The sequence below is a fragment of the Anas acuta genome, chromosome 2 (assembly GCF_963932015.1).
Source record: "Anas acuta chromosome 2, bAnaAcu1.1, whole genome shotgun sequence".
In the NCBI taxonomy this organism is placed as follows: Eukaryota; Metazoa; Chordata; class Aves; order Anseriformes; family Anatidae; genus Anas; species Anas acuta.
This window is the reverse complement of record NC_088980.1, coordinates 157,311,406-157,323,661: the sequence shown is the minus strand read 5'-3', so window position 1 is coordinate 157,323,661 and position 12,256 is coordinate 157,311,406. Positions and strand designations below refer to the sequence as shown.

General features: G+C 58.1%; 1 protein-coding gene across 11 annotated transcripts in view; it reads right to left on the bottom strand.

Moving 5' to 3' along the window:
• ARHGAP39 (Rho GTPase activating protein 39) overlaps nt 1-12,256 on the bottom strand; it is an 82,248-nt gene that overhangs the window by 4,128 nt on the left and 65,864 nt on the right. For 9 of the 11 annotated variants that reach the window (XM_068672807.1, XM_068672809.1, XM_068672806.1 and 6 more), the window contains exons 3-9: nt 11,990-12,070; nt 5,712-7,116; nt 4,059-4,620; nt 2,556-2,648; nt 826-899; nt 199-398; nt 3-94 (exon numbers count right to left, since the gene is read on the bottom strand). In XM_068672807.1, the coding sequence (XP_068528908.1) occupies nt 3-94; nt 199-398; nt 826-899; nt 2,556-2,648; nt 4,059-4,620; nt 5,712-7,116; nt 11,990-12,070 (2,507 nt within the window). The remainder of the gene's footprint in view (nt 1-2; nt 95-198; nt 399-825; nt 900-2,555; nt 2,649-4,058; nt 4,621-5,711; nt 7,117-11,989; nt 12,071-12,256) is intronic. The other 2 variants (XM_068672813.1, XM_068672814.1) reach the window with 2 other exon arrangements.

Genomic DNA, 12,256 nt, shown 5'->3' with positions numbered 1-12,256 from the left:
ACCGGGAACGTGGGGGTCCTCCAAGCCCGTTGGGATCTTCCACTGGTCCACCTGCAGCTTGAGCGCGTTGACCTCATCGATGTCCCCGGGGACCCTGGGTGGGTTGGAGCAAGGAGAAGCTTGGGGGCTGCTCCTCACCCCGAAGGGCACCCGTGGGGGTGGTGACGACCCCCCACCGCGCGCGACACGGGGCCGTACCTGAAGATGCCCTCGGTCTGGTCCCCGTTGAGCGCCAGCACCTCCTCGGAGAGGCGCGTTTGCACCCAGGGCAGCTGCCGGTCGGGGTAGCGCTCCTTCTGCATGGCGATGATGTCCTGCAGGGAGCTCCCGAACATGGAGGGGTTGAAGACGGCGTTCTTGGCGTGGCGGATCTCCTCGATGTTCGGCTTCTTCAGGCCCTGCGGGAGACAGTCCCACCGCGTGGAATTTTGAGTCTGATTTGGGAGGAACCTGCGGACCTTGAACCCTGAGCGTGGTGGGATGATGCCGAAGGGGTGGACGCAGAGAATATGAGCGTGGTGGGACAAAGAGGAGGAGGAGGACGCCCAACGCGGGGACCCCCCAAAAGCTGGATCTGGCCCCGTGCCTCCCCTCTAGGCAGTGCCGAGGACCGAAGGAGCCACTTTGCTCCTGAAACCTCTCTACTCTGAGCCCTGCATCGTGGCCGTGCTCACTTCACGTTGACGTGCCCATCCCACACCTTCCCCCCGCGGAATTTTGGGGACCCGTGGCACCGCCCTGCCCTGTCTCTGGTGCCGCTTGCCCCTGTCCCCACCGCGGTGCCACTTCGGTGGGCAGGAACACGTCCGTGGGGCCTGGAGGTACCTTCTTGGCTCCGGTCAGGGCTGCCTTCTGCAGCTTGTTGTAGCAGTACTTGGCGTAGGTGCTGATGGCCACCCCTGCAAGAGAGAGCAGAGCGCCGTCACGAGGACGTCGGGGAGCCACCGGGGGCCACCACTGTGGCATCACCAGGGGTGGTGGCTCCATCTCCGTCCCCGTCACCTGGGGGGGGTCCTTTCAAGGTGGACACGGAGCAGTGGGAGGGGATGGCCCCGCTCTGGGGACATCCCGGGAGCTCCGTGTCCAGGACAGAAGCTTTGGTTTCGTCGTGGCCCCGAAGAGCAGGATCTGACCAGTCCCCACCACCACCAGTGACCCTACTGGATCAGCAGCAGGAGCATGGCTTCGGGTCCAGATGCACGCGGGGATGCACGCGTGGCCCCAAACTTTCCCTGGTCCAAGAGCAAAACAAACTGGATCCTTCTAAACCAGCCCCTGGGGATTTAATTGGGTATCCACATGGATGAGGACGGGGGAAGCAATGTGCTGCCTCCTTCTGCTTCCTCCTCTGGGCAAAATCTCTTTTTAAAAAGTATTTTGAATTTATTTTTTATTATTTTATTTTATATATTTATTACTTTAGTATTTTTTTTTTATTTTTATATTTGTGCAAAGCAGAGAACAAAGTCATCTTTCAGAAGATCCTGTGGTCAGCTCCTTGTTGGCATTGCTACCCCTCCACCATCCTGACACCCCCAAAAACGTCGTGATTAAACCCAACCTGAGGTCATCGTTTGCCTCCATCCCTGATGCCACTGCTAAAGGAAGAAGCCATGGGTTTCTCTGGGGTTTTCTGGAGCCCCCCATGTGTGGGGACCAAGGGGTCCCCCTGTCCTGACGCCAGCTATGATGGCACCGAGATGTGGTGATGCCGGCACAAGCCATCGCATGGTGACACCTATGCCCACTTGATGACCTTGGTGACCTTGATCATCAAGTCCAACCATCAATGAAGATCACCAATTGATCATCAGGTCCAAACATCAACTGAGATCATCAATTGGTTATCAAGACCAACCATCGGTGAAGATCATCAGCTGATCATCAAGTCCTACCGTCAACGAAGATCACCAATTGATCAAGTCCAACTGTCAATGAAGATCACCAATTGATCATCAAGTCCAATCATCATCAATGAAGATCACCAACTGATCATCAAGTCCAATCATCATCAATGAAGATCACCAACTGATCATCAAGTCCAACCGTTAATGAAGATCACAAATCGATCTTCAAGTCCAACCATCAACCGAGATCATCAATTGGTCATCAAGTCCAACCATTGGTGAAGATCACCAACTGATCATCAAGTCCAACCATTGGTGAAGATCACCAATTGATCATCAAGTCCAACTGTCAATGAAGATAAACCAATTGGTTAAGTCCAACTGTCAATGAAGATCATCAATCGATCATGAAGTCCAACCACCAATAGAAGATCATCAATTGATGATCAAGTCCAACCGTCAACAAAGTTCATGAGTTGACCATCAAGTCCAACCATCAAAGAGCAGACTTGGGACTCCCGGCCACTCGGGGGGGTCCCCGAGCCCCTTCCTCCCCGCTCCCCGTGCAGCGCAGCCCCTCCAAGCACCTACGCAGCGAGCAGAGCCCAGGGGGAGCTGGGGAGTGGGGGGGTGAAAGCCGAAAAGCAGCAGCTTTGCTACGAGGGCCGAGAGAGGGGGGCCCCAAGCGAGCGGTGACACGACCCCTACCATCATGCTCTTCGATATAGGGCTTGGGTTTCTTTCTCAATTTGGATTTCTTCTTACTGTTCCTTTCCAGGACCTCTTTAATGTGCTGTGTCACTGGGAAACAAACAAAGCGATGAAGACAACAGAATGGAACGAAATAAAATGAAACGAAATGAATGAAATATAAAATGGAATGAAATATAAAATGGAAGGAAATTTTAAAAAAATAAAATTAAAAAAATAAAAAAGCAAATAAAAATAAATGCAATAAGTCAAAATTAAAAAATATGAAATATTCAAATGTAAAAACAAAATAACATGAAAAACAATTAAAAACAAATAGGAATAAATAAAAATCACACAAAATGAAATAAAAATATAAAAATATAATATAAAAATAAATATAAAAACATAAATACGAAACATGGAGGAAAATTGAAAATTAAAAAAAAATGAAATAAAACCTAAAAAAAAAAAACAAAAAAGGAAACAAAATAACAATGAAACAACACAAAGTGAATAAAAATGGAACAAAACAACAAAATGGCTGGACGGGCAGGGGCCTTTCAAACCTGCCCACTCCCACGGGCTCCGGTGAGCGCCCCGGTGGGCCGAGGGCGCGTTCGGTAGTGCCGTGGCTGAGCGGGGCGGCGTGAGGCCGACGCGTGGTGCGGGCACGGGCAGCGTCTCCGCTCGGTGGCACAGCAAAGCCAGCGCGGGGCGCGGGGCGAAGTGAGCTTGGTGCCTCTGCTGCGGGTGCTGGTGGCAGCCGCGGGCCCCTCGCCGTGCCCCAATGCGGGGGGTTTGTCCCCATGTAGAGCCCCAAGGGGCTCGACGTGGAGATGGATGTGGTGGATGTCATCTGTCTGGGGTGTCTGGATGTCAACCTGAACTTTTTCAGTTCAGGTTTTTAGAGAGAAGGTGTTGAAGTATGGGCTCGATGGGGTGAGCACTTGGCCCCCGTAGCAGCAAGCCCTGGGCATATATTGGAGAGCACTGGGCACACTGGGAAGAGCCCAGTGCAGGGCCCATGAGGGGTGGCAGGGCCTGGAGCCCCCCTTTCCACGAGGAGAGACCCCAAGAGCTGGGGCTGCTTGGCCTTGAGCTGCTCCCCCACATCCTTGCTCACAAGGAGATGGAGTTGCTGGATCTTCAAGATGCGGCCATCCCAAAACCCACGGAGCTCTGATTCACGGAGAGGCAACGTGAAACCAGAGCACGGGGGCCACACAAATTGACGGGACCCCCTCACTCATCCCCACCCAGCACCTCGGGGGCGGCCGAGCCCGCGCCGTGAGCGGAGGTGTCCAAGCTCCCTTCGTGCCGGGCCTCGTGCTGGGTTGCTGTGCGCCCAGAGGAGAGGGTCGGTGCTAAGGGGCCAGCCCTGCAACCACGGCACCTCCTGGCCGAATTTCTCACCCACGTTTCATCAAGGACACGACGGGGAGAGGAAAAAAAAAAAAACAAGACCCAAGGAATGGGGTGGGTGCGCCATCGGCCAACGGCACCCGGTTTGCCTCTTACCTTTGGTGTCGTTCACCGGATCCATGTGCCTGTAAATATATCCTTCTAGGTAGGAATGGAATTTGGGGGTGGGGGGGAAGAAGGCCAAACAAATGGCCATGAGCTCCCAGCCCCGGGCCAGGCTCTCGTATCGGAAGTTCTCGGTGGTCTGCCGGCACAGCTGGATGTAGAGCTCGTCTCGCAGGCCCTGCATGCTCCAGCCCTTGGTGGCGATCTCCAAGGCCACGTTGAGTTGGTCCGTCTTGGCCCGCCGGTCCCCCATGTACATCTGGATCAGTTTAAATATCTCGCACGCCTCCTTCTTGACGTTGCGGTCGTTGGTCATGATCATGGGCTTCTTGATGGACTCGCTGCTCCAGGCCAGCATGTTGGCGATGGACACCTTCCTACGGAAGAGCCCCTGCGTGTGCTTGTTGAAGTGCTTGGAGGCCCAGTTCTCAATGTCCGTCTCCGAGGAGGGCTTCCGCAGGTTGAAGGTGGGGAAGACGCAGCTGGCGCTGGGCATCATGTTCCTGGTCTGCCTGCTGCTCTCGAACTGGGCGCAGGCGCCGAGGTCTTCTGACTGGGAGAGAACGGCCGGGCAGGGTTATTAGAATCACGGAATCACAGAATTTCTAGGTTGGAAGAGACCTCGAGATCATTGAGTCCTGACCCACCGAGGACAGCAAACGACGGTGGCCAGCCCCCTGTCCACAGAGCCACCTTCACACATGGTTTTTTGGTGTCCCCAAACCCAGGAGGCTGGTGGACACCAGCACCAGGCTGGGGACAAGTGACTTTGTGAGCCAGACATGTCCTCGTGGACACCAGGAGCAGGTGGGACCCTAAAAGGCATTGTCAGGGTTTTCTTCCCTTGGATCCCATGTGGAGAAGGATGTGGGTGACTGGGATTTAGCACAGCACCCAACTGGTGAGGACCTGGTGCTGGTTTGGGTCCTCCTGCTACTGGTACCAGTGCTGACCCAGGGTCTGGGGCACCAACAACCTGCCCCAGCATCTCACCGCCCTCAGCGTGAACAATTTCTTCCCGATATACAATTGAATCCAATTAGCCCCGGCCCTAATTAATTAGCACAGCTGGGGGAAGCCAGAGCCTGAGGGGCTGAGCACCAACAGCAGGTGGCCGTGACCCCCTGGCAGGTCCTGCTAGGGGTCCTCCTGTTCTAATGTTCTAATTAAGAAGGGCAATTTACTTACTTATTTTTTTTTTACTTAAACTACCCTGGGTTCTGCCTCATCCCAGCTGCTACGGCCCCGAAGAAATTGCCGGCCAAACCCTGGTTTCTGGCACGGGAGCTGTTGGAGGAGAAGCAGCTCCTGAAGCCACAGCGCGGCGCAGAGCTCGAGCTACCGGGGCTGTGGTGTCACCTGCGGGCATGTCCTGCTGGATTTGAGGTGGAATTTGGGGTTTAAACCTGCTTTACAACGAAAATGAGTTTTATTTAACCGTCAGCGTGGTGGGGATGCCTGGCATGGTTGGCCTGCCAAGGCTGCAGCGGCACCCAAGGGATGGAGGGTCCGTGGGACGTGTGGGGACACCCCCAAACCACCTGGGATGCCCCAAAACCACCCGGGATGCCCCAAAACCACCAGGGACACCCCAAAACCACCCGGGATGCCCCAAAACCACCCGGGACGCCCCCGGGTCGTTACCTGAGATGGGTGCAGGTAGGGCTCGGGGGATGCCAGGTTGGTCTGCACGGAGACGCTCTTCTCCAGCAGGATTTGGGGGAAGCCCAGCTTCTCGAAGGTGTTCCTCTTCCAGTGCTTGTTGTCCTGCTGGGCCAGCGCCTCGTCCTCGCTGAAGGCTCGCACCACCGGGCCCGGCATGGGCAAGGGCAACGCGCCGTCGCTCTCGTAGCCCGAGCCGTCCTTTTGGGAATCCCAACTGCTCCGCTGCTTCATGTGGTAGTGAGCTTGCTGAGCCTCCCACGCCAAGCGCGCTTGCGCCAAAAAGGGCTCGGGGAAGCCCCGCGCCGCCTCCGCCTCCGCCGCCTTGCTCTCCGTCCGGTTCATCTGCGAGCGCGCCGGCACGGCACGATCCTCGCCCGCCGCCGGCTGCTCGCCGAGAGCCTCCCGGTCCCCCGAGCCGTCCGTGGAGGAGGCGTTGGGCTCGTGGGGCAGCGAGGGCTTGCGGCTTTTCCTCTTCCTGGTGGAGGGCGAGTAGCCGGTGGAGGACATGGTGTCCTGCTGGCTGGACCACGACATAGAGTCCTCGCCCGGGGCCGCCTGGCCCGCTGGTTGCCCGGGGCAGAATTCGGGTCCTTCCATGCTGCTGTAGTCGCCCGATTTGACGTCCAGGCGCTGGTCACGGAGCAGGCAGGGGCTGTGCTGCAGGGAGTAGGAGCCGCCGATGGGGTTGGGCGAGTACTTGTGGCGCAACCCCGTCTTCATCTTGGGGCTGGAGCCCGACTGCTCGACGTAGACCAGCTGCCGGACGTACTCCTTGCCCGCGGGGCTGTACTCCAGGCTCATGAACCTGTCGGGACACTTCTGCTTGGTGAGCACCAGCTGCTGGTAGGGCGAGTTGGAGCCTTGCTTGGGCGACTGGAGGAAGGGGTGAGGCTTGCGGATGGGCGACTTTTGGGGCGAGCCGGCCTTGTAGCTGCCGCTGGCTTCGTACTGCATGTCCACGGGGGGCTCGTCGTAGATGGGCGCCTGGTACTCCATGGGGGGCTCCTCGTAGAGCGGCGGCTCGTAGGCGTAGCGGGGCGAGGAGGGCTGCGACTCGCTCGAGTGCTTGCGGTGCTGCGTCTGCAGCGGGGAGCAGAAGGAATCGCCCCGGCCAAGCAGCGGCGAGCAGCTGCCCACGTGCTCAGCCCTCTTCAAGAAGGGCGAGGGCTTCCTCTCCGGGAAGAAAACGGAGTTGTCGGCCTCGGGGGTGAAGGTCTGAAGGTTGGGGGACTGCTGGCCCCCCGAGGGGCGGCGCGAGCGGGTGCCCGGTTGGCCGTCGGGCGCGTAGCCGTTGCCCTGGTGCATGAGGAAGCTGGGCTCGCGGTCGGTCACCTTGATCAGCATCCGCTCCTTGGTGCCGGCGTTCCATCGCAGGGAGGACGTCCTGGGGGGGGCAAACACAGCGGTCAGGGGGCGAGGAGGGTGTCTGTGGTGGTGGGGGGGTAGCCCAAAAATCTTGGACAGCCCAGGGCATGGCGCACAGCTCCACGTCCCCGAGCCGTGCACACCACATTTGGATGTCCCCTCCTCGCGTCCCCATCCCACCTCCTCCACCTGCCCCCATCCTTGGATTCCCGGTGTCCCCCTCCTTCTCCTCCAGCCCCCTGCTTGGGCATTGTCCCCTCTGTCCCCACCCGGCCCCGTTTTTCTTCCGTGCGCCCTCCCTGCCAACAAAAAACCCCAGCCTCGCCCCCCCCCCCTCCTGAAGTTTTCCACTGAAACTCTGAAAAAAAAAACAAACGGCGTAGGGCACAGCACGAAGAAGCTCCGGGAAGGACCACAACACCCAAACTCAGGGTTTTTATAAAAAAAATGTGCGTGAATGAACCCCTGCGCGTGCCACCGGCGTCCTCATGCTCTGAAACCATGGGGGGCACCTCCTGGCAGCACCAGAGCAGCTGGGGCAATTTTGGGGGCGTTTTAGATGGGTGCCGTGCCCCGCTGGGCTCCTAGAGCAAGACCAGCACCCTGCACGCGATGCTCGTGCTGAAAACTTCTTGACTGCTTTCATCTGATGGCGTTTCCGCAGCTTTTCGGCTGCAGCCTTCAAGCTGGATTGCAGCCAGCGCAGATGGGGGCCCGGTTGAGGGTCTCGGAGAGCCTGGTGCCAGCTGGGGCTTCCAGAAACCCCCCAGTTACACCACATCGAGTTGGGAACGGGACGGAGCCCTGCTCAGTTCCTCACCCCCAGCATCGCCGCCGTGCGTCCTGGTGCCTTTGGGGTTGAAATCTCTGCTAAAGACACAGCTGGAGATGGAGAAACCTGCTTTTGGGGCAGATCTGATGTGTTTGAGGAGGTCAAAAACGGTCAGACCCGAGCCATCCCCAGCAGCACCCGAGAGGTGCCACCGAGGTGCAGGGACCACCCCCGGACAGGGACAGGTCCCCCCGGGGTGCTCTGTGCAGAGGGGAGCCTCCAAAACTGCCCCCATACATCCAACCCGCCTCCGTCCCACAGGCACCGCAACCAGAGAGTGAAAAGCCTCTCCCATTTCCCATATTTGCAGCCCCCACCCCTATTTCGCCCCTATTTCAGCAGCAGCGGGTAGGAATAAAAACCCCACCGAGGCAGAGCTGTAAATCAGAGCAGGAACAGCAAGCAATAACCCCAGATCTCCACCGTGCCATCCAGGGTTATTGCTGAGCACTAGAAAGCATCACCACGGGCTAAATTTAATTTTCTGCCTGTAAAAGGAATGCTCGGAAAAGGGCTTTTTGCTTTTTTTTTTTTTTTTGTGGCTAAATCGCTGCAGCCGCCGTGCCCACGAATGGCTCAGTGACGGCAATAAGTGGAAATGATCCTGATGGCGAGGAGAGGCCAGCATGGGGCCAAGCCCGGCTCCATGCAGGGTTTTTCTAGAAAAAAATGCCTGTTTTTGGTGCTCGCAGGAATGGCTCGGCTCCACGAATCGTGCCCAAACCGATGCCCGCAGTCGGCTCCGCGAGTGTTTCTGCTCGTCCTGGTTCCCCTTCGCTCCTCTTCCCTTGAATTTTTGAATTTCCCCTGAAATGGCACCAGCACGGCTGCGCTTACAACCCCACGCGCAACCCCATTGCGAAATGCCCCCCAAAATCCTCTAACCTTCTACCAGAAAAATCAATTTATGTGAAATCAGTCAGCAGCGACGTTAAATCAGCGTTGCGCCAGGGAACACCAGCACGGACCGCGGCGGGGCTGCTGTAGCAGCACCACCGACCTTCCTCACCTTCCCCATCTTCCCCTGCAGCCACTGGCACCGTTGCCCCAAAATGCTGCCAGCAGCACCGGGCGTTGCACCAAAACTGCTGCATTTCTGTCCTGCAACACCCAAAAGCAAGACCGACCCCGACACGCGCATCTCCTCGCGCTGCCTCTGCTCGTGGTGGTGTCATTCAGCCCGTGCCAGTGATTTAGCTCTAGAATTAAATGCCTTTTCAACTCTGGGAGGGAAAAAAAAGCCCTAAAATTGCAGTAATTCACATAAATCAGCTTCCCACGTGGTTCGTGCGCGGCGGTGCTCGCACCCAGCAGAGGGTGAACCCAGGCAGAACCGTCCTCGCTGTCCCCGCGCGGGGTCGTTCCCTTTGGAGATCTTTCCAATGCGACCCCCCAAGACTTCGTTGCTCCTTATCTGCCGTGCCCAAGGACGTGCCAACGCAAGAGCTAAACTTACAAATACCCCGGAGCTCAGATCCTGATGGAGATCTCAAATCCCTGCTCGCTTCTTACGGCGTTTGGAAGGGCGGCGATTCGGCTCCCTGCACCGGCCGCGGGCATTTCGGCAGGGCTGCGATCCCAGGGTGCTTCAGACCCGGTGAGGCCAGCACCCACCATCCGCCGAGGGGCTGCATCAGTGCATTTTGCCCCAAAATGTGAGCGCACCGGGCTCCTCTGCAAACCTTGGGGGAGCGCAAACGGCGTTTCGCCTCCTCTGCCGTGCGTTTCCGAGCCCCCCCGGTCTCTCCGCGTCCTCCTCCTCCTCCTCCTCGCCTCCCCTGCTGTGCACATGGGTTTCGCTCTCGCCTCGGCGCTCAGCTTTGCCCGGTGCATCCCTGCGACGGGGAAGAAGCAGCAGGAACGGCACCGGAGGGGTGTCAGCAGCGGTCGGGGGCCGGGAACAGGCGGGGACGGGGCTCATCTCGCCGCCCGCGCTCAGCTTTGGAGAGCCTCCAGCCCATCTGCCGACTGCAGGGCTCGCTCCAAGGGTGCCCGAGGTCTCCCGGTGGCTTCGTTCCCTGCCTAAAATACTGCTGCAGCCTCAAGGCCTGCGAGCAAAGCAAGCACGAAGCTCCCTGCCAAAAAAAAAAACAAAACTCCAAAGAACCGCCGGAGTTAAATTAAAAGAAGGAGAGATTTTTGCCTTGGGCTGAGCGCGCCGCCCTGCCAAGCCTTCCCCTTAATGAAAGGAGCAGGCTGCGACGTTTGGGGCACCTTTTCGGTGCGTTTTTGGACTGTGCTTTCGCCTTCAGGGCTGCAGAACCCGAATTTCTCCGTGCAATATTTCCCCCCGCCCGCCGCTTCCCGTCTCCCGTGGCGTCCAGCTCCAATTAGCGGCAGCGGGAGCCAAGCCAGGAGGAGGAGATAACGAGCCCTCCGTCCCTCACCCCCCTTCAATACCACGGAGTTTTCCCTCGCAGGAACCCCCCCAAAAATCCCCCAATTTCTGGAGAACGAGCAGCAGCTCATTGGACAGGTGGACGGGTCCGCATCCCTTCCATCCCTCACCTGCACCGGGGACCAGAAAACTGGGGGAAAAAGGATTTTTGTGGGCCCTGGGTTCTGAAGGAAAGGCTGAAACGGGCTCGTGTGAGAGCGAGGAGGGGAGGTGGAGGAGCCTTCGTCGTGATGAAGAGGAGCTGGCAGCAGAAGGCAGGGAGTGGTGGTGACATTTCCTAGCGGCGCAGCGCCGCGGGGAGCTGTGCTCGGGGGTCCCGGTGAGCTGGCAACGCGTTCCCGCAGCCAGCCGGGGATTTCGGCTCCTGCTCCCACCCGAGCAGATCCGCGCACCCCAGGGTGCTGAGCCCCGATGCTGATTTTGGAGCCCGCAGGAGGGGCTCGGGCCAGGAGCCCCCCTCCCCAAGGCTGCGCCAGCCCCGCTCCCACCTCCCCGCAGCCCGCAGGCAGGGGGCACTTGAGACCGGCTCCTCCAGAAGGAAGCCCACTCTCAGCTAATTAACCAAAGCTGCTAATTAGCTTCCTGGCTGCAGCTGGGGGGGTGGGGGGAGGCAACGAGGGCTGTCTGTGGGATTTTTCCAGGCTGAGGTCGGGGAGATGGAGGCGTCCCCTGCAGCGAGGCGGGCGCGGGTACAAACAGGGCCGCGCGCACTGATTGGGGTGAAATTTCCTTTTTTAATCGATGGGGAGAGGGTGGGGGCAGCAGGAGAGGGGGTGGCACTCGCAGTGGGGGTGTTGTCCCCAGAATGTGCATCGGGTCCTGTCCCTGCATTGGTCCGGCACCACAGCCCCGTCCTGCTCCGTGTCCCCATCACCGCTCCGTGTCCCCATCACCTCTCCGTGTCCCTGTCATTGCTCCGTGTCCCCGTCACCGCTCTATTGCTCCACGTTCCCATCACCATTCCACGTCCCTGCCACCTCTCCACGTCCCCACGAGCGCTCCGTGTCCCCCCCACCAGCCTAAATCCAGGGAAGCCGAGGGGGGCAGTTTCCTCAGCCCAACGATCACCTGAAATCCCGACCCCGATCCGAGCAGGAGAACGCTGACGCCCATCTGACAAGCACGAAATAGGTGAAATGTGTGCTCACACCCACGTACAAATCCCCAAAAGGAGCCTAAATGTGGTTGCAGTGCCGAGAGCCATCCGAGACATCACCCACTGCGCTGGGATGCGCTGGGATGGACCAGGAGGGTCCCGCCTGCACCCCCAACCCCATATCAGACCCCAGGACTTCTCCTGTGCCTGCCTGAAATGCCTTCCTCATCCACGAGAATGAAAAGAAAATATTAAAACGCCGTTTTATGAAATTTTGGAGCAGCCAGGCCGTGGTCCAGTGCTCAGAGAGCAGCGCAGACGGCACCGAGCTGCAGAAAGGGCACGCGGCGCCCCTGCTCCAAAAAAACACCAAAATAAATCCAAAATGAATCCCTTATTAAGGGCGGTCATAAAGCTAAAACCACAGCAGGTGGAGGAAACGAGACGGGGAGGAGAACCAGAAGGCATCTGCAGCCCCTTCCCCACAGGCTGCCCATGCCCCACGCCGCGCTGCGGAGGCCACGTTTCGGACCCGAACCCCGGTACAGGAGGGAAATTTTGGCTACCTGTAGTGGAGGAGTTGACCTTCCGCATTGTAATCCCGATAAATGTCATATTCTTTCTCAAACACTCCGGAGGGCGGCGAACTGCAATACAGTAATGGTGAACAAGGGGTTACAACAGCGACTGCGACGCGCGCGTGCCCTTATTAACGTCCCATCGCCTTTAGGATCAACGAAGATTTAGGATCCATGAAGCCCATCCACAGAGATGGCCACCCCGTCGGGCTGGGCTTTGTGCCTATCTCCTGACATCAAGTTTTGAGTCATTAA